Genomic DNA, 22,533 nt, shown 5'->3' with positions numbered 1-22,533 from the left:
TTAAGAAGTTAAAAACAACTGGAACAGTGACAAACAAGGCTGGAAGAGGTCCCAAGTTTATCTTGCCACAACGCACAGTGAGGAGGATGGTAAGAGAAGTAAAAAAAGTCCTAAGCTCACTGTCACAGAATTGCATCAAAGAGTGGCATCTTGGGGTCACAAAGTCTCCAAAACAACCATCAGACGCTCTCTACATGCCAACAAGCTGTTTGGGAGGCATGCAAGGAAAAAGCCTTTTCTCACTAACACTCACAAACGTAAACGTCTGGAGTTTGCTAAGCGGCACTGGGACTTCAACTGGGATCGTGTGCTTTGGTCAGATGAGACTAAGATTGAGCTTTTTGGCAACAAACACTCTAAGTGGGTCTGGCGTAAAACAAAAGATGAGTATGCCGAAAAGCACCTCATGCCCACCGTGAAGTATGGTGGAGGATCTGTGATGCTGTGGGCCTGTTTCTCTTTCAAAGGCCCTGGGAACCTTGTTAGGGTGCATGGCATTATGAACGCTTTGAACTACCAGGACATTTTAAATAAAAACCTGATGGCCTCTGCCAGAAAGCTGAAGATGGGTCGTCATTGGGTCTTTCAGCAGGATAATGATCCAAAACATGTGGCAAAATCTACACAAAAATGGTTCAGCAGTCACAAACTCAAGGTCCTCCCATGGCCATCTCAGTCCCAAGACCTCAACCCAATCGAAAACCTGTGGGGTGAGCTAAAGAGGAGAGTGCATAAGAGAGGACCCAGGACACTGGATGATCTAGAAAGATTGTGCAAAGATGAATGGTCAAAGATCCCTCTCTCTGTGTTCTCCAATCTTGTGAAATGTTATAGGAGGAGATTAAGTGCTGTCTTGTTGGCAAAAGGGGGTTGTACAAAGTATTAACATCAGGGGTGCCAATAATTGTGGGACACATGATTTCAAAGTAATGTACTTAAATAAAAGGTTGGATTTTTCTAATTTTTTGCATTTGGGTTCTATGTTGTTTAAAAAAAAAGGAGAATTTTTGGAAGTCCTCGACCACATCTTAAACAGGGGTGCCAATAATTGTGGAGGGCACTGTATGTATGTGCACACACACTTGCGCAACTGCACACACACGCACACATGCACACGCACGCGCAAACGTACAAACACACACACACACACACACACTAACACACACACCTGTATGTCTTGAGGTGGTACTTCCTGTCTCTGATCATGTGAGGAGCTCTGGAGAGAATGGTGTTCCGCATCACCTTCCCCCCTCGCTGCAGCTTCTCTGATGGAACCTACAGACATCACACAGGAACAGGAACACAATACTTATTTTATCTCTAGCATAGCTAGATTGTCACAATCACATTGAGAATCTCAGCCTCCAGGTGTTAATAATTTAAACTTTGAGCTGAGACATCCACAAATATAATGAGCCAGGGGACCCCAGCCCCCTCATATTTACTATACACTCGCTAAGCTGTGAATCCCAAACACCCAACCTGTCCTAACACTCCCAGTTGTCATAGCAACCACACAACTGCTGTCAGGGGTGGTAGAGTCATGAATGAAAGGTGAGAAAAAAGGAGGAGAGAAAAACACAATCCCACCCACACACACCTGCACATATCACTCATACAGTACACACCCACCCACACACCCACACACACCTACACATATCACTCATACAGTACACACCCACCCACACACACCTGCACATATCACTCATACAGTACACACCCACCCACACACCCACACACCCACCCACACAGAGCTACTGCTGCTGCGTCTTAGAACTACAAAAGAGGGCATCATAATTGGGCAGATGATACCTTTCTTGCTTGTGCATGAATTATCTCTAATTAGCACAACTACAGAGGAAGGAGTGTGTGTGTGTGTGTGTGTGTGTGTGTGTGTGTGTGTGTGTGTGTGTGTGTGTGTGTGTGTGTGTGTGTGTGTGTGTGTGTGTGTGTGTGTGTGTTCACGTTTGTGTGAATTACAGTAGTGCTGAGCGATTAGTGCTTTTTGAGGTCGGTTTGGTTTCGGTTTCAATTATTTGGGTTGAATGCTATAACAGTACAGAATAAAACAATAAAAGTCCCATGATGGTAGTGACTGCCCATTGCTACTTATCACTTATTAACCATAATTTATTCACATTACTTTAAATATTTCAGTTGTTGTGTATATTACATTTGTTTTATTTGATGACTTTATTATTTTATTCCAAGTCATCATCTCATCTCTATAGAGCAGCTGCCTATGTTGTCTGACAAAATCACTATTTTAGTAGTTCTTCAAAGTAAATAAGGCATACTTTTATGACTGCTGAATACCAACTATCAATCACTTAGATCATGTATTTTCAGGTAGAGATATCTGATACCCCTCACGATCACACATTTTCCTGTCTCTTCCGTAGCAGGCATAAAATAAACACAGACTGGACAAGTAGATGAGAAAAGGATTATGGTTATTGTAGTTAGTTACCATGTTTTATGCGCTAAACTACGTAGAATATTGGCCTGTTGGAAAATACAACTCCCTACTACATCGCACAGTTCAAGCTGGATATGATTTATCTCTAGCGCGATGTGCGTATTGAGCTCACAAAAATAAATAAAAAATGCGACATGGAATTCAAATAATTGAACCGATGTCAATAAATTTGTTGTGTGTATTCAGCACTAGTGTATTCAGCACCCTTCTTAAACATGTATTAATAGTATCCTCTTTTAGAATACACACAGCTCAGCTCACAGTCTTTCACTGTACACAGCCTCATTTTAAAAAACAGTAGTTTTGGGGTTAGTTACGCGATCAGTGATGTTAACTTTAATGAATAACATTGAAAGGGGCCATGTTACCTTGTTGAGAGTCTTGTTCATGAAGTTGAGAGGATCTGAACCGTCTTTGTCTGTCAGCCCTTAGGGAGGAGGGAGACACAAACTTATGACCATTGTAATGTGTAATATGCAATGTTAATAATTAAATATTATTCATTCAACTGGATTGTAGTTTTACTCACTGTCATTGTTGGATCCAGTCTCCATGGCACCATAGGGAGGGGCCAGAAGGCCAGCCATACACTGACGGTACTTCTACAACACAACACAACACACAGCCTTAGTCATCATAATCAATAAACACACACATACAGTGGGTGAATTAGTCACTACGCACAAGTTCTCACTTAAAAGATGAGAGAGGCAAGACACTAACTATGACAGACAAAGATGAAAAATCCAGAAAATCACATTGTAGGATTTTTAATGAATTTCTTTGCATATTATGGTGGAAAATAAGTATTTGGTCAATCAAAACAAAGTTTCTCAATACTTTGTTATATACCCTTTGTTGGCAATGACACAGGTCAAACGTTTTCTGTAAGTCTTCACAAGGTTTTCACACACTGTTGCTGGTATTTTGGCACATTCCTCCATGCAGATCTCCTCTAGAGCAGTGATGTTTTGGGGCTGTCAGCTGGCAACACGGACTTTCAACTCCCTCCAAAGATTTTCTATGGGGTTGAGATCTGGAGACTGGCTAGGCCACTCCAGGACCTTGAAATGCTTCTTACGAAGCCACTCCTTCGTTGCCGCGGCGGTGTGTTTGGGATCATTGTCATGCTGAAAGACCCAGCCACGTTTCATCTTCAATGCCCTTGCTGATGGAAGGAGGTTGTCACTCAAAATCTCATACATGGCCCCAATTCATTCTTTCCTTTACACGGATCAGTCGTCCTGGTCCCTTTGCAGAAAAACAGCCCCAAAGCATGATGTTTCCACCCCCATGCTTCACAGTAGGTATGGTGTTCTTTGGATGCAACTCAGCATTCTATGTCCTCCAAACACGACTTAGTTGAGTTTTTACCAAAAAGTTCTATTTTGGTTTCATCTGACCATATGACATTCTCCCAATCCTCTTCTGGATGTACTCTAGCAAACTTCAGACGGGCCTGGACATGTACTGGCTTAAGCAGGGGGACACGTCTGGCATTGCAGGGATTTTAGTCCCTGGCGTAGTGTGTTACTGATGGTAGGCTTTGTTACTTTGGTCCCAGCTCTCTGCAGGTCATTCATTAGGTCCCCCGTGTGGTTCTGGGATTTTTGCTCACCGTTCTCTGTGATCATTTTGACCCCACGGGGTGAGATTTTTGCATGGAGCCCCAAGATCGAGGGAGATTATCAGTGGTCTTGTATGTCTTCCATTTCCTAATATTTGCTCCCACAGTTGATTTCTTCAAACCAAGCTGCTTACCTATTGCAGATTCTGTCTTCCCAGCCTGGTGCAGGTCTACAATTTTGTTCCTGGTGTCCTTTGACAGCTCTTTTGGTCTTGGCCATAGTGGAGTTTGGAGTGTGACTGTTTGAGGTTGTGGACAGGTGTATTTTATACTGATAACAAGTTCAAACAGGTGCCATTAATACAGGTAACGAGTGGAGGACAGAGGAGCCTCTTAAAGAAGAAGTTACAGGTCTGTGAGAGCCAGAAATCTTGCTTGTTTGTAGGTGACCAAATACTTATTTTCCACCATAATTTGCAAATAAATTCATTAAAGATCCTACAATGTGATCTTCTGGATTTTTTTTTCCTCATTTTGTCTGTCATAGTTGACGTGTACCTATGATGAAAATTACAGGCCCCTCTCATCTTTTAAGTGGGAGAACTTGCACAATTGGTGGCTGACTAAATACTTTTTTTCCCCACTGTAGGTATATAGGTTGTATGTTGGGAGCTTTTGGGAAAGAGCACAGTTCGAAAGATATGGCATATAGAAGCAAACCGGATGGACATCATGAAAATGATCGGAGAGGTTGAGAGTAGAAGAAGTTCAGGAGCAAAAACAAATAAAATATAATTTTTGTAAAATTGACTGTGTCCATAAAATGTAGATAGTAAGTATAAGCTGGAAGTAGAGGCCTAAGCATTGTTGTTCACTAATTTACCCCAAGTAGGAAAAGGATGGCGGGGTTGGAAAGTAATAAAGGGGAGTATATATATAAAAAACATGGGGATTGGAAGTGATGCAGACAATTACATTGATGGAAGTTACAATCTATCTGCAATATTAAGCTGATCTACCCCCCCCAAAAAAAAATATAAAAAATAATTAATAAACACACACATACCTCCATTACCATTAGTCTGAACAGGGCTCTAGTGCCTTACCCACTCATCACCTCACACCAACAGCTCTGGACATTACATCCCTATATGACCCTGAGCAGCTCCATTACCGCTGCCCACACACACACACACACACACACACACACACACGTAAGCACACACACACACAAACGTATACACACACAAATGTGCACACACACGAACACACACACGAACGCGCAAACACACTAATGTGTGCGCACACACACACACACAAACACACACACGAATGCACGCGTGCACACACACACACAGCCTACACCCTTCCCTCAAAACAAAGCCCTTTGTCACCCAGGGATAATTTACATATGTAACATCTCACATTACATAACACAAACACACACACACACACACTCACAGGAGGCTACATTCTAATCAGGGTCAATGAGTATAGCAAGGACAACTGAGTGCAGCGGAGTGTGTGTTAGTGCCACTCACTCTTTTATGTTCATATCTATATTTCAAGACAAATATTGCAGATTGCTTGATTTCCTTTGCCATGCCATTTTGCTCAACACACAGGGATGAACTTACAAACAGATATCTCCAGGATTATGTCACTCTAAACTCTAACGTCTGTTTGCTCTTAAGTCATTACCAGGCAAGCCCATACCTTTAGGAGTCTGCCAAAACACAGGAAGAGAGGCCCTTTAACATTCAGGAACCTGCTGACACACAAACATATACACACACAAACTAACAATCGGCTGATTCTTTGAGCAAATCTAAGTCATCACATCCGATGTCAGACAATAGAGAGCATTGGCAATACTGAAATCACAACAGAGTTTACCGGGGGTTCGTATTTTCTATCAATTCATGAATGAGTATAAAGTCACTTAAGAAAAAACAAGCTCCCCCTGGCACATCACATCTCTCTCTCTCTCTTTATTTATTTATCTCCATCCCTCTCTCGCTCTGTACTTCACTCACTCTCTCTCTCACACACATACATACACACACTTGACTAAACTCACCCAGGGTCTTCTCTACGCTCTACGTCTGGGAAGGGCCCCTGAGAGGTGCTCTCTGCTCCTGTAATCCACACACACGACCAGGAAGCCAGGAGCATCCTCAGTACTACCCCAGAGGTATCCTCTCTCTCTCTCCCTCTCTCTCTCTCTCTCTCTCTCTCTCTCTCTCACACACACACACACACTCAGTCCTCTTTGAAACAGCCCTCCAGTACTCACACACAGAGGTTGCCACGGCAATCAGAGCTTTTCAACGAGACAGAGAAAGGGAGAGAGAGAGAGAGAGAGAGAGAGAGAGAGAGAGAGAGAGAGAGAGAGAGAGAGAGGAGGAGCTAGATAGAACAACATAAAGAGAGGAGTGTATATATAGAGCAGAGAAATATGGAAAGCGAGAGTGTGTGAGAAAGAGAAAAAGCTAGCACGTCAAAAGTCCCAAGGCACCAGACAAAATGTGTATCAATAATGAATAGAGTTAAATAGTGTTGACACTGAACAGAGACAGAGACAGACAGACAGCGTTTGTTTCAGATAATCCCAAAGAAAGCAAAAATGTTATTATTATGTAACTTGTCAGTAGAAAACCTCAGCAACTCTCCATATCAAAACTAAACATTTCAAGCAGACAACCTAAGAAAATTTACAACAATGACAAATGGTTTGATGAAGAATGTAAAAACCTAAGAAAGAAACTGAGAAACCTATCCAACCAAAAACATACAGACCCAGAAAACCTGAGCCTACGCCTTCACTATGGTGAATCACTAAAACAATACACTACGGAAAAAGAAGGAACAGCACGTCAGAAATCAGCTCCATGTAATTGAAGAATCCATTGAATCTAACCACTTCTGGGAAAATTGGAAAACACCAAACACACAACAACAAGAAGAGTTATTTATCTAAAACGGAAATGTATGGATAAACCACTTCTCCAATCTTGTTGGCTCTATACAAAGAAAAAACAGCAAAAACATACACATGATCAAATACAAATCTTAGAATCAACTATTAAAAACTACCAGAACCCACTGGATTCTCCAATTACATTGAATGAACTACAGGACAAAATACAAACCCTCCAACCCAAAAAGGACCGTGATCTTGATGGTATCTTAAATGAAATGATAAAATATACAGACAACAAATTCCAATTGGCTATTTTTAAACTCTTTAACATTATCCTCAGCTCTGGCATCTTACCCAATATTTGGAACAAAAGGACTGATCACCCCAATCCACAAAAATTTAGACAAATTTGACCCCAATAACTACCGTGGAATTTGCGTCAACAGCAACCTTGGGAAAATCCTCTGCATTATCATTAACAGCAGACTAGTTCATTTCCTCAGTGAAAACAATGTACTGGGCAAATGTCAAATTGGATTTTTACCAAATTACCATACGACAGAACAGGTATTCACCCTGCACACCCTAATTGACACACAAACAAACCAAAAAAAGGCTTATCATGCTTTTTTTATTTTTTAGGGGGTAGATCAGCTTAATATTGCAGATAGATTGTAACTTTCATCAATGTAATTGACTGCATCACTTCCAATCCCCCATGTTTATATATATATATATATATATATATATATATATACACATACACATATATACACACATACATACATACATACATACACTTACATACTATACATACATACACATACATACCCTTTAAAAAATATATATATTCCCCTTTATTACTTTCCAACCCCACCACCCTTTCCCTAATTGGAGTAAACTAGTGAACAACAACGCTTAGGCCTCTACTTCCAGCTTATACTTACTATATACATTTTATGGACACAGTCAATTTTACAATAATTATATTTTGTTTGTTTTTTCTCCAAAACGTATTCTACTCTCAACAACTCCGATCATTTTCATGATGTCCATCCAGTTTGCTTCTATATGGCATATCTTTCTAACTGTGCTCTTTCACAAAAGCTCCCAACCTACAACCTATATACTTATTATGGACACAGCATGCTTACATGATTAGTTATCTTGTTATTAGTTGTTGTTAGCTGTTAATAGTCCCATCCTTCAACTCCATTCAACACCACCCATCTATCTCTTAACACCATCCATATAGGACTTCTATTTGCCATATATTTTTCAACAAGTCTTCTCATGCTTTGTTGATTTCAAAAAAAGCTTTTGACTCAATTTGGCATGAGGGTCTGCTATACAAATTAATGGAAAGTGGGGTTGGGGGAAAAACATACGACATTATAAAATCCATGGACACAAACAATTAGTGTGAAGTTAAAATTGGCAAAAAACACACACATTTCTTTCCAAAGGGCCGTGGGGTGAGACAGGGATGCAGCTTAAACCCCACCCTCTTCAACATATTTATAAACGAATTGGCGAGGGCACTAGAACAGTCTGCAGCCCTCGGCCTCACCCTTCTAGAATCTGAAGTCAAATGTCTACTATTTGCTGATGAGCTGGTGCTTCTTTCCCCAACCAAGGAGGGCCTACAGCAGCACCTAGATCTTCTGCACAGATTCTGTCAGACCTGGGCCCTGACAGTAAATCTCAGTAAGACAAAAATAATGGTGTTCCAAAAAAAGGTTCAGTTTCCAGGACAACAAACACAAATTCCATCTAGACACCATTGCCCTAGAGCACACAAAAAACTATACATACCTCGGCCTAAATATCAGCGCCACAGGTAACTTACACAAAGCTGTGAACGATCTGAGAGACAAGGTAAGAAGGGCCTTCTACGCCATCAAAAGGAACATAACATTCGACATACAGTGAGGGAAAAAAGTATTTGATCACCTGCTGATTTTGTATGTTTGCCCACTGACAAAGACATGATCAGTCTATAATTTTAATGGTAGGTTTATTTGAACAGTGAGAGACAGAATAACAACAAATAAATCCAGAAAAATGCATGTCAAAAATGTTATAAATTGATTTGCATTTTAATGAGGGAAATAAGTATTTGACCCCCTCTCAATCAGAAAGAGTTCTGGCTCCCAGGTGTCTTTTATACAGGTAACGAGCTGAGATTAGGAGCACACTCTTAAAGGGAGTGCTCCTAATCTCAGTTTGTTACCTGTATAAAAGACACCTGTCCACAGAAACAATCAATCAGATTCTCCACCATGACCAAAACCATAGAGCTCTCCAAGGATGTCAGGGACAAGATTATAGACCTACACAAGGCTGGAATGGGCTACAAGACCATCGCCAAGCAGCTTAGTGAGAAGGTGACAACAGTTGGTGCGATTATTCGCAAATGGAAGAAACACAAAAGAACTGTCAATCTCCCTCGGCCTGGGACTCCATGCAAGATCTCACCTCGTGGAGTTGCAATGATCATGAGAACGGTGAGGAATCAGCCCAGTATTACACGGGAGGATCTTGTCAATGATCTCAAGGCAGCTGGGACCATAGTCACCAAGAAAACAATTGGTAACACACTACGCCGTGAAGGACTGAAATCCTGCAGCACCCGCAAGGTCCCCCTGCTCAAGAAAGCACATATATAGGCCCGTCTGAAATTTGCCAATGAACATCTGAATGATTCAGAGGAGAACTGGGTGAAAGTGTTATGGTCAGATGAGACCAAAATTGAGCTCTTTGCCATCAACTCAACTCGCTGTGTTTGGAGGAGGAGGAATGCTGCCTATGACCCCAAGAACACCATCCCCACCGTCAAACATGGAGGTGGAAACATTATGCTTTGGGGGTGTTTTTCTGCTAAGGGACAGGTCAACTTCACCGCATCAAAGGGAGGATGGACGGGGCCATGTACCGTCAAATCTTGGGTGAGAACCTCCTTCCCTCAGCCAGGGCATTGAAAATGGGTTGTGGATGGGTATTCCAGCATGACAATGACCCAAAACACACGGCCAAGGCAACAAAGGAGTGGCTCAAGAAGCACATTAAGGTCCTGGAGTGGCCTAGCCAGTCTCCAGACCTTAATCCCATAGAAGATCTGTGGAGGGAGCTGAAGGTTCGAGTTGCCAACCGTCAGCCTCGAAACCTTAATGACTTGGAGAAGATCTGCAAAGAGGAGTGGGACAAAATCCCTCCTGAGATGTGCAAACCTGGTGGCAAACTACAAGAAACGTCTGACCTCTGTGATTGCCAACAAGGGTTTTGCCACCAAGTACTAAGTCATGTTTTGCAGAGGGGTCAAATACTTATTTCCCTCATTAAAATGCAAATCAATTCATAACATTTTTGACATGCATTGTTGTGGATTTTGTTGTTGTTATTCTGTCTCTCACTGTTCAAATAAACCTACCATTAAAATTATAGATTGATCATGTCTTTGTCAGTGGGCAAACGTACAAAATCAGCAGGGGATCAAATACTTTTTTCCCTCACTGTACCAATTACGATCTGGCTAAAAATACTTGAATCAGTTATAGAACCCATTGCCCTTTATGGTTGTGAGGTCTGAGGTCCGCACACCAACCAGGAATTCACAAAATGGGACAAACACCAAATTGTTGCAGAATTATGCAAAAACATCCTCTGTGTACAACGTAAAACATCAAATAATGCATGCAGAGCATAATTATGCCGATACCCGCTAATTATAAAAATCCAGAAAAAAGTTGTTAAATTCTACAACCACCTAAAAGGAAGCAATTCCCAAACCTTCCATAACAAAGCCATCACCTACAGAGAGATGAACCTGGAGAAGAGTCCCTGTCACACCCTGGCTCTGGGACTCTATATGTTGAGCCAGGGTGTGTTCATTCTATGTGTTCTGTTTCTTTGTTTGGGTGTTCTAGGTTGGTTATTTCTATGTTTGCCTGTGTGACTCCCAATCAGAGGCAACGAGTGTCAGCTGTCGGCTGGTTGTCTCTGATTGGGAGCCATATTTAACTGTCTGTGTTTCACTTTGTGTTTGTGGGTTTTTGTTCCGTGTCGGTATTTGTTTACCGTGGACTTCACGAGTCGTGTTTTGTTTTGATAACTTTAACTAATTAAAGTCATGTTTGTTTCACACGCTGCGCCTTGGTCTACTCACTCCTACGACGATCGTGACAGAAAAACCCACCGTACCAAGACCAAGCAGCGTGTCCAGGAGCAGGCAGACTGGACATGGGAGGAAGCGCCGGGAAAGGAGATGGAGAGGCTGGCGATGGCCCAGGTGGGCAAATCGTGGTCCTGGGAGGACATGCTCGGGGGCAAAGGGCCATGGGCAAGGATTAAGGCCCTGGCGAGAGAGGAGCAGCGGCGTCAGCAGTATCATCGTCGGACGGTCGAGAGGCAACCCCAAGAAATGTTTAGGGGGGGGCACACGGCATGGACGACGGGGCTGACGGAGGCAAAGATGGGGCGGATCCAGGAGGCCACCAGGCCAGGGGTACACCGCCCTGTACGTCCTGTGCGGATGCCTCACACAGAGTGTGTGAGGGTAGGCATTCAGCCAGGACGGGTTGTGGCCGCTCTTCACTCCAGGCCCCCTATCCGTCTCCACAGCCCGGTTCGGCCTGTCCCTGCTCCACGCACCAAGTCTACGGTGTGCGTCGCCAGCCCAGCCCGGCCTGTCCCTGCTCCACGCACCAAGCCTACGGTGTGCGTCGACAGCCCAGCCCGGCCTGTCCCTGCTCCACGCACCAAGCCTACGGTGTGCGTCGCCAGCCCTGTCCGGCCTGTCCCTGCTCCACGCACCAAGCCTACGGTGTGCGTCGCCAGCCCTGCCCGGCCTGTCCCTGCTCCACGCACCAAGCCTACGGTGTGCGTCGACAGCCCAGCCCGGCCTGTCCCTGCTCCACGCACCAAGCCTACGGTGTGCGTCGACAGCCCAGCCCGGCCTGTCCCTGCTCCACGCACCAAGCCTACGGTGTGCGTCGCCAGCCCAGCCCGGCCTGTCCCTGCTCCACGCACCAAGCCTACGGTGTGCGTCGTCAGCCTGGTCCAGCCCGTTCCTGCCACTCGCTCCAAGCCAGGGGTGCGAGTCGTCAGCCTGGTCCAGCCCGTTCCTGCCACTCGCACCAAGCCAGGGGTGCGAGTCGTCAGCCTGGTTCAGCCCGTTCCTGCTACTCGCACCAAGCCCGGGTACGAGTCGTCAGCCTGGTAAGGCCCTGTCGCTGCTCCACGCACCAAGCCTAGGGTGCGAAGTCGTCAGTCCGGCACAACCCGTGCCTGGGTCATCGGTGCCAATTCAGGTACCGCTCAACTGCTCCACTAAGGAGCTGAAGCCTACCGCCCCTGCTACGTCCAGTCCAGCTCCAGCCAGCGGGGCCAGACCGGACCAGGGGCGCTATGGGGGGTTTGTTGGAGGGTGGTGGGCAAGGCCGGAGCCAGAACCGCCGCCGAGGAGGTATGCCCACCCAGCCCTCCCCTGTTTTGCTCGTATTTAGGCGCGGTCGCAGTCCGCGCCTTTAGGGGGTACTGTCACACCCTGGCTCTGGGACTCTATATGTTGAGCCAGGGTGTGTTCATTCTATGTGTTCTGTTTCTTTGTTTGGGTGTTCTAGGTTGGTTATTTCTATGTTTGCCTGTGTGACTCCCAATCAGAGGCAACGAGTGTCAGCTGTCGGCTGGTTGTCTCTGATTGGGAGCCATATTTAACTGTCTGTGTTTCACTTTGTGTTTGTGGGTTTTTGTTCCGTGTCGGTATTTGTTTACCGTGGACTTCACGAGTCGTGTTTTGTTTTGATAACTTTAACTAATTAAAGTCATGTTTGTTTCACACACTGCGCCTTGGTCTACTCACTCCTACGACGATCGTGACAGTCCCCTAAGCAAGCTGGTCCTGGGGCTCTGTTCACAAACACAAACAGACCCCACAGATCCCTGTCACGATCGTTGATGAACGGGACAGACCAAGGCGCAGCGTGATATGCGTACATGTTTATTAAATATTAAACACAACGACAAAACAATAAACAAACTAAACGTGACGTCCAAGGTAGACCACAAAACATACCTACACGGAACAAGATCCCACAACCCACTAGTGCCAATAGGCTACCTAAGTATGGTTCCCAATCAGAGACAACGAGCGACAGCTGCCTCTGATTGGGAACCACACCGGCCAACATAGATCTAGACGATCTAGATCTAAACCTAGAAAATACAACATAGAACATAATACACAGAAAATACACACCCTGACTCAACAAATACGAGTCCCCAGAGTCAGGGCGTGACAAACAACAACAACACAACTAGACCCAACCAAATCATGTGAAAACAAAAAGAGAATTACTTGACACATTGGAAAGAATTAACAAAAACACTGAGCAGACTAGAATGCTATTTGGCCCTAAACAGAGAGTACACGTGGCAGAATACCTGGCCACTGTGACTGACCCAAACTTAAGGAAAGCTTTGACTATGTACAGACTCAAGAGAAGACAGGCTATGTGCACACTGCCCACAAAATGAGGTGGAAACTGAGCTGCACTTCCTAACATCCTGCCAAATGTAGGACCATATTAGAGACATATATTTCCCTCAGATTACACAGACCCACAAAGAATTCGAGAAACAAACCCAATTTTGATAAACTCCCATATCTATTGGGTGAAATACCAGCAGCAAGATTTGTGACCTGTTGCCACAAGAAAAGGGCAACATGTTACATTTGAGTCATTTAGCAGACGCTCTTATCCAGAGCGACTTACAGTTAGTGAGTGCATACATTTTCATACTGTGAAGAACAAACACCATTGTAAATACAACCCATATTTATGTTGAGTTATTTTCCCTTTTGTACTTTAACTATTTGTACATCGTTACAACACTGTATATAGACATAATATGACATTTTAAATGTCTTTATTATTTTGGAACTTTGTTAGTGTAATTAATTTTTGATTGTTTATTTCACTTTTGTTTATTATCTATTTCACTTGCTTTGGCAATGTAAATATATGTTTCCCATGCCAATAAAGCCCTTTGAATTGAAATTGAATTGAAGAAGAAAGAGAGAGGGGGGAGTGCACTTAGCACACAGACGGAAACCTTGTTATCCCACTAGCACTGCTACTCCTCCTCCTCTCTCTTTCAACTGCTAGCCACATACAACGCCTCACCTCCCATAGACTCTTGAACTCTCTCTGTTCGATGCGGAGCAGTTCGCTGGTCTCTCTGCTGACGATAGTGGCGTGGCGAGGAGTATTATCCAGAATCGACTCTCCAAACGCCGTCGCGATTCCCAGCGTGCAGATGGTGACAGCATCCTAGACAAACACAGACAGAACACACTCATTTCAATTCACTTATTTGATTCAGATTCAGTTCCCATTCAATACTATTCAATTCAATACATCTTTGTCCCCAAAGGGCAATTCATTTGTAGAACAAGAACAACCACCACATACAACAACACTGGGGACAGTTACACACACACACACACACAGACAGAAGATTGTTTCAATCAAGACCCACTATCTACCTAAGGATCAATGTTAAAAACATACCAATGGTTAGAACGTGCTATTCTTGCATCCTGTCTTGCATGGTCAGAAAGTGACCCACATACTGAGGACAATATGATCATGGTCTCTAACTGAGAGAGAGCGGATGAATTAGCATATGTTAATACATGTAAATATATTAATATGTGAAAGGCACATGGAGTGATGTTCTCGTTAAGAACTTGCCCCAGGGAAGGCCATAATCTGACCACTCAGACAAGGTCATACATACACACACACGAACGCACACACGGCACACACCATGAACGCACACACGCGCAAACACACACAGTCCCATGCAGTCCCATGCGCACACACACACTCGCATGCATGCACAAAATCACTTGCACGCACGCGCATCCTCTCTCTCTCTCTCTCTCTCTCTCTCTCTCTCTCTCTCTCTCTCTCTCTCTCTCTCTCCTCTCTCTCTCTCTCTCTACTATGATAGAGAGAGAGACTTAAGGTCAAGGACAGCTATTCTACTGTCCCAAATGACATTTCAGAAAGCGCAATCAGAACTAGGTTAGGCTAGGCCCGGAGATATGAATATGACATTTTACTGTCACTGATTTTAAACGGTTACAAGAATTTTATACTGGATCCGTTTTTACATCTCCGATATTAACAACACAACCAATCTCTATCAATGCTGCGTGCTGGTTGCTAGCCTATTGTGCATATTTTAACATGGAGTATTGTAAATACTGCACTCCAAGCATTCATCAGGGCTGTACAGGACTACACAAGTAGTAACACAAGTAGAACAGCACAGAACTCTAGAGGGAGAACATATAACTTTAGAGAGAGATCACAGAACTCTAGCAGGAGAACAGAGAACTTTAGAGAGCGATCACAGAACGCGAGAGGGAGAACATAGAACTTTAGAGAGAGATCACAGAACTCTAGCGGGAGAACATAGAACTTTCGAGAGAGATCACAGAACTCTAGCGGGAGAACATAGAACTTTAGAGAGAGATCACAGAACGCAAGAGGGAGAACATTGAACATTAGAGAGAGATCACATAACTCGAGAAGGAGAACATAGAACTTTAGAGAGAGATCAAAGAACTCTAGAGCGAACACTGGAAAGGAAACAGAGAACTTCAGAGAGAACACTAAAGTCTGAAAAGAGAACACTGAAAGCCAGAGACAAAACACTGAACATTAGAAAGAGAGCTCAGAGAACAACTCTAGAGGGAAACATAGTAACTGAAAGAGGAACACCAAACACAGAGGTGTAGTAAAAGGTATGAAGCAGACCTGATTTACCTGGTGGTTGGCTGTTTCTGACACCTTGACATCCAGGGAGCCAGACAGAACAGCATACCAGCTGGTTCCTATGTCACCCTGGCGGAACACTACACAGAACAGACATAACAGCGTATAAGCATTCATAAATCATTCATAAATAGTCGTAACAGTGACGTGACAAGTCATGGTAAACCTGAAAGCCAATGAGGTATCGGAGAGGCCTTTTTCAAGGTGCTCATACCACTGAGTGGGTGTGAGAGTGTGAGAGAGTGTGTGCAGATGTCCAAGTGTGTGTGTCACTTACAGGTGATGCCTTTCTCCAGGTATTCGTAGAAGGCACAGGAGCATATCTGCAGCAGGAGGGAGGGGTGGAACCTCTGGAAGGCTTTAACCCCTTTAAGTCTGGTCAGAATAATATCCACATCCTCTCCTGAACGCTCCACAGGCCTACAGAGAGAGATGGGGGATGTTAGTAATAATAATATTAATAATAATAATAATATTACATGGGAATTATATAGCGCTTTCCAAGGACCCAAAGTCACTTTACAATTATAGAAAGAGTCAAAACATCAGAGTTAACAAAATCATTAATAAAGAGAGGGGTGGGCTCAAAGAAGGGAACGAGTGTGATGTATCAGTGTATGGGGAGGGGAGGGTTGGGATTTGGGATCAATGCGTTGGGAAACAGGGAGCCAATGGAGTTCACGGAAGACATGGGTGATGTGCTGCCAGGACTTTGGACCTTATGGAGGGATCTTGAGTTGATGACGGAGAGTAGTGAGTTGCAGTAGTCAAGACGGGAGTAGATGAATGCATGTATGAGGGTTTCAGTGGCAGGACCTGACTTTGGCAATGTTGCGGAGGGGGAGGAATGAGGATTTGACAGTCTGTCTTATTTGGTGGTCAAAAGAGAGGGTGGAGTCCAGGATGACGCCAAGGTTGTGTGCATGGAGGGAAGGAGAGACAGTGGTGTCGTCAATGGTGAGGGTGAGGTTGCCAGCTTTGGTGAGGGTGGATTTGGTGCCTATGAGGAGGAGTTTCGTTTTATCACTGTTGAGCTTGAGTACGTTTTCTTGCATCCATGTTTTTATTGCAGAGAGGCAGGATTCAATGTGGGTTGAGGAGGGATTTGATGCTGAGGTAGATCTGGGTCTCATCAGCATAGCAGTGGAAGTCAAGGTTGAAGAGATGGAAGGTTCTGACCAAGGGGGAGGATATAGATGATGAGGAGTAAGGGACCAATCACAGAGCCCTGGGGGACACCCTGTATAACTGCAGCTGAGTCTGAAGTGTGGCCATTGAGGGTCCGGTTTGTGAGGTATGATTGTAGCCAGAATAGTGCGGTGCCCTCAACACACAGAACCTCAAGCCTGGTGAGGAGGATCTGATGGCTCACTGTGTCAAAAGCAGCACTCAGGTCCAGGAGAATCAGGATGTTGAGGGCACCTGCACCAGCAGAGGTGAGGAGGTCATTGATAACTTTGAGAAGTGCAGTTTCAGTACTGTGGAGGGGGCGGAAACCAGACTGGAGGGGCTCGAACAGGTTGTTGATTAGCAGGTGGGTTTGTAATTTGGAGGCAACAGCACATTCCAGAGTCTTGGCAAGGAAGAGAGGAGAGACGATAGTTATTATTCCGGCGGCAAAAATCAAGGGGGGAGATGGCCTCCCGAGTGGCGCAGCGGTCTAAGGCATCACCACAGATCCCTGTTCGATCCCGGGCTGTGTCGCGACCGGGAGACCCATGAGGCGGTGCACAATTGGCCCAGTGTCGTCTGGGTTAGGGGAGGGTTTGGCCGGCTGGGATGTCCTTGTCCCATTGCGCTCTAGCGACTCCTTGTGGCAGGCCGGGTGCATGCATGCTGACTCGTGTTGCCAGTTGTACGGTGTTGCCTCCAACATATTGGTGCGGCTGGCTTCTGGGTTAAGCGAGCAGTGTGTCAAGAAGCAGTGCGGTTTGGCAGGGTTGTGTTTCGGAGGACGTATGGCTCTCGACCTTCGCCTCTCCCAAGTCCGTACAGGAGTTGCAGCATTGGGACAATACTACAACTACCAATTGGGGAGAAAAAGGGGTACAGAAAATCAAGGGGGGAGTAGTATTTTGTCGGGAAAAAACAGGGAGGGAGAAACCATAGTAATCCAGGGCAGAACGCAAACAGCAGGAACAGAGAGGAGCCATTGGGCAGGTGCATGGCAGCAATTTAGATCCAATAAAAATTCAGATAAATCCACACAGAAACCACCACGGTCGCAAAGCAGTAAGCCAGAGCCCAACTAGCCTACTCTAAACCAGCTAGCACTAGAACCCACAGTCAAAAACCCATCTGAAACACAACCCTCGCCAGCGGAGCAAAAGCAAAGAGAGAGCGGAGACTTACTCAATGTGATTGACAGCTGGGGCCCACGCCATGGCAAAAGTGTGAAGGCTGGGTTAACAGAGCGAGAGCCAGGGAGAGAAGCGCTTTAGGGGAGCTAGCCGGCGAATAAGCAGGGGGAGGCGGGAGCTATAATGGGCCGCGGGAGAGTCAAAGACGGTAATCCGATCGGTATTCCAGAGGGAGGTATACGAGAAAAATTCAAAATAGATACAGTAAGGCAACTGGGTTGGGTCAGGGAACCAGGGCCCAGATTCACAAAACCTTCTTAAGAAGACATTTCTTCTTAACTGCCATTTATTCCATAACTATAGACTTAACAAGAAGGTTAAGCAAAGTTGCTATTCCTTAATAAAGTTATTGGAAAGATTATTACGTTTTTTCCTATGTTTCTTCCTAAGAAAAAAGTTAAGAAGAAATGGGATTCTTTAAAATAATGTTTTAGGATTTCTTCTTGGAAATGTACTTAACTTTAGGACAGCTAAAACCTTGTCTTGTGACGAATGGATACTTTTGTAACCATTAACGCTTTACTGCGCCACTGCCACAGACACAGTTGGCTACCGGACATTTAAATACAGCAAGAAAACGAATTAAACACACATAACCTAGCTAGCTAGTAATTAGCAATATAACCAAGAAGGATCCAGGCAGCTGGAGGTGATCACAGCAGCGCAGTCCAGACTCAGAGATAGGCTAACAGCCAACCAGCAAGCTAGCTAACACTAATAAGCCACGGTTGTAAAAGTCACAAAGCTCCAGTAAGCCGAAAAGTAGACAAAACCAAACGCTTAACGAAAAACAGACAAAGAACTAACAAATCAAAGTTTAACAAGTAAACACCGTTACTAAGATACCAGGGAGAAGCGGCAGTCAAGCACGACGGCAGCAGATCCTCTGGCCCAGAAATGTGTCTGTTTTCTCTCCTCTGTTGTGCTCTCTGTGATAGCTGTAGGTGTTCTGTAGTTAACGGCCCCTTGCAGAGTGTGGATGTAAGCTTAAAGACACACCACTGACTGAGACAACATCATTCAGAGAAACTCACAGAGCAGTCTGTTCACATCTGTTTTTCTCTCAATCTCCCCTCCCTCTCTTTTTCTCTCGCTCTTTGTCTCTCTCTCTCTCTCTTGCTTTCTCGCTCTCATTCACTCACTCACTCACTCATAGAAACACACAATATTTCTTAATTCCATTCTTTTACTTTTAGATTTGTGTGTATTGTTGTGAATTGTTAGATACCACTGCACTGTTGGAGCTTGGAACACAAGCATTTTGCTACACCCGCAATAACATCTGCAAAATATGTGTATGTGACCAATAAAAATTGATTTGATTTGATTTGACAAACACAAGTATGCATACACTGTGCCTGACAGTAGGACCTACTGAGTAGGTGATGGTGAGACACCATTCAGACCCTATGACCTACAGCTCTCCTCTGACACTGGTGACTCACTGAGCGTGAGAAGTCCACTGAACGGCTAGGACATACAGACCTGCTCATGCAAAGACCAGAGGCTTTCTATGTCTTCCCTTCAGATCCTCTCTCCTAGCCTTTGGCGTATTCCTTTGTCTCTAATCTGCCTTCTTGTCTTCCCATCCATCTTTCTCCTTTCCTCACATACCTTCTCCTGGCACAAGCGTCCAAGCTGCTTCCCCCCCACCCCCCTCCACTCTCCCACCATCAACCTTCCATATGTCTTTGCCAGTGGGTTTAATCTGTTAGACAGGTGGTCTCTAATCTCTGCCCCTCCCCCCTCCCCCTCCCCCCACACACACAGACAGTTGTGTTAAAGACTCACAGGACTATAAAATACAAGACCAACCTGTTCCTGTTCCTCAGCGTTGACCCAGATAACTAGAAGAAGAGATTACAGGTGACACATGGAGACCACCTTCATCTGGCTTTCTCTCTTCATCTCTCTCTTTCTCTCTCTCTTTCTCCATCTCTCTCTTTTTTTCTCCATCTCTCTCTCTCTTTTTCTCTCTCCATCTCCCTCCCTACCTCCCCCTCTCTCCCAGCATCACACAACATTTCCAGTAGAATGTGTATCTCTCTGAAGCTGATGTGGTCTGAGAGCAGCTCACGCCACCTTCCACCTGTAAGTCACATGATTCATCCTCCTGTTACACTCTCACGCTCTCGCTTTCCTTCTCTACTCTCTCCCTCGCTCTGTCTACACTGAAAATAGTTTCCCACCTCATATTACAGCTAAACCACTACGACACATACACAACTCTGACTACAGCTGAGGCACAGTGAGAGATGTCTGACCTATTCTAGTGGTGGTACAGATGAGAGAGGACAGGACAGGACAGGAGAGGAGAGGAGAGGAGAGGAGAGGAGAGGAGAGGAGAGGAGAGGAGAGGACAGGAGAGGAGAGGAGAGGAGAGGAGAGGAGAGGAGAGGAGAGGAGAGGAGAGGAGAGGAGAGGAGAGGAGAGGAGAGGAGAGGAGAGGAGAGGAGAGGAGAGGAGAGGAGAGATTATTTTTGTATTATTTCAAATGAGCAGGAGCTGCACTTAAATATTCTGAGATAAATGTTATGTTTTCACCTCCATTTGTGTTGTGTTGCTGTCTGCCCCGAAGCACTGTCACCTTCTGTAAAACAGATCAGTTCTAATCACTTACAGCCTGTTAACAACTGAAGTCATATGAGGTATCATGTAAAAGCATACACTTATTATTGTCCACACACAGAGAGACACACACGCATACACTTACATTAGCTGTCAGTAACGGTTAGCTGATTTATCATTGTTGCCTGGTCTTATTGATTTGGACATTGTGTGTGTGTGTGTGTGCGCATGCGCGTGCGTGCATGTGCGCCTGTTTCCATCATGCCCACTGTAACCTTATCTCCACCATCGGGGGGATGGACTAACACAAGGGGGGCTATCGACCAGCATAGACATGGGCTGCATCTCAACAGTTTAACATGGCATCCTTGAGAGAGAGAGAGAGAGAGAGAGAGAGAGAGAGAGAGAGGGGGGGAGAAGAGAGGAGAGAGGGAGAGGGGGGGGAGAGAAGAAAAGAGAGAGAGAAGACGAGAGAGAGACAGAGACAGAGAGACAGAGAGAGAGAGAGAGACAGACAGAGAGAGAGAGCAATGAGCTCCCGTTGCCAATGATTACCTGTGGACGTCAAATCAAATCAATTTTATTGGTCGCGTACACATATTTTGCAGATGTTTTTGCAGGTGCAGCTAAATGCTTATGTTTCTAGCTCCACCAGTGTAGTAATACCTAACAATACAAAAGAACAAACACAAATCCAAAATAAAGAAATTAAGAAATATCAGAACGAGCAATGTCAGAGTCAGGAATATAAATATATATACTGAATGTATATGATGGTGTTTTCAGGGCAGGGTACTGGGCGGAGGCCAGCTAGTGGTGACTATTTACAGGCGGATGGCCTGGAGATAGAAGCTGTTTCTCAGTCTCTCGGTCCCAGCTTTGATGCACCTGTACTGACCTCGCCTTATAGATGGTAGCGGGATGAACAGGCCATGGCTTGGATTGCTGAGGTCTTCCTGGCCTTCCTGTGACACCGGGTGCTGTAGATGTCCTGGAGGGCAGGCAGTGTGCCCCCTGTGATATGTTGGGCTGCCCGCACCACCCTCTGGAGACCCCTGCGGTTGCAGACGGTGCAATTACCGTACAAGGCGGTGATACAGCCCGACAGGATGCTCTCAATGGTGCATCTGTAGAATTTTGTGAGGGTCTTAGGTGCCAAGCTGAATTTCTTCAGGCTCCTGAGGTTGAAGAGGCGCTGTTGTGCCTTCTTCACCACATTGTCCATGTGGATGGACCATTTCAGGTTTTCAGGGATGTGCACGCCGAGGAACTTGAAGCTTTTGACCATCTCCACTGCGGTCCCGTCGATGTGAATGGGGGGCGTGCTCTCTCTGCTGTCTCCTGAAGTCCACAATCAGCTCCTTTATTTTGTTGACGTTGAGGTTATTTTCCTAGCACCACTCCGCCAGGGATCTCTGCACATGCTCTGATGACGCGGTTTGGGTGCCGTCTTGGCCGGCCTTACAAGGGTTAACACGCTTAAATGCCTTAATCACGTCGCTAGCCTATTCAAATAAATATATGTTTTACGAGGATAACCAAAGAGATTTTTATAAATAGAGTATTTTAATAACAATAATAATATTTCTCTCAACTTCTTGCAACCACTTGCCCGTTTTTAGAGGATTGTGGGTAATTCAAAATTGTTTGACTTTATGATTATTTTACACAATGTTGTATGCATGTTTGAAGAAAGAAAATTATATTTCTATATTAGTATTAAGCAGCTTGTTGTGCCATGAGGTGTAATGGATAATGATGAACGATGAGGTGTAATGGATAATGATGAA

At 44.8% G+C, this 22,533-nt stretch overlaps 1 protein-coding gene across 3 annotated transcripts in view; it reads right to left on the bottom strand.

The window, feature by feature from the left end:
* LOC121535525 (rap guanine nucleotide exchange factor 4-like) overlaps positions 1 to 22,533 on the bottom strand; it is a 39,163-nt gene that overhangs the window by 15,521 nt on the left and 1,109 nt on the right. For 2 of the 3 annotated variants that reach the window (XM_041842668.2, XM_041842669.2), the window contains exons 2-7: positions 16,093 to 16,235; positions 15,798 to 15,895; positions 14,154 to 14,300; positions 3,009 to 3,081; positions 2,848 to 2,906; positions 1,169 to 1,275 (exon numbers count right to left, since the gene is read on the bottom strand). In XM_041842668.2, coding sequence (XP_041698602.1) covers positions 1,169 to 1,275; positions 2,848 to 2,906; positions 3,009 to 3,081; positions 14,154 to 14,300; positions 15,798 to 15,895; positions 16,093 to 16,235 — 627 coding nt within the window. The remainder of the gene's footprint in view (positions 1 to 1,168; positions 1,276 to 2,847; positions 2,907 to 3,008; positions 3,082 to 14,153; positions 14,301 to 15,797; positions 15,896 to 16,092; positions 16,236 to 22,533) is intronic. The other variant, XM_041842670.2, reaches the window with a different exon arrangement.

The sequence above is a fragment of the Coregonus clupeaformis genome, chromosome 21 (genome assembly GCF_020615455.1).
Source record: "Coregonus clupeaformis isolate EN_2021a chromosome 21, ASM2061545v1, whole genome shotgun sequence".
NCBI classification, from domain to species: domain Eukaryota; kingdom Metazoa; phylum Chordata; class Actinopteri; order Salmoniformes; family Salmonidae; genus Coregonus; species Coregonus clupeaformis.
This window is presented reverse-complemented; position numbering and strand designations above follow the sequence as displayed.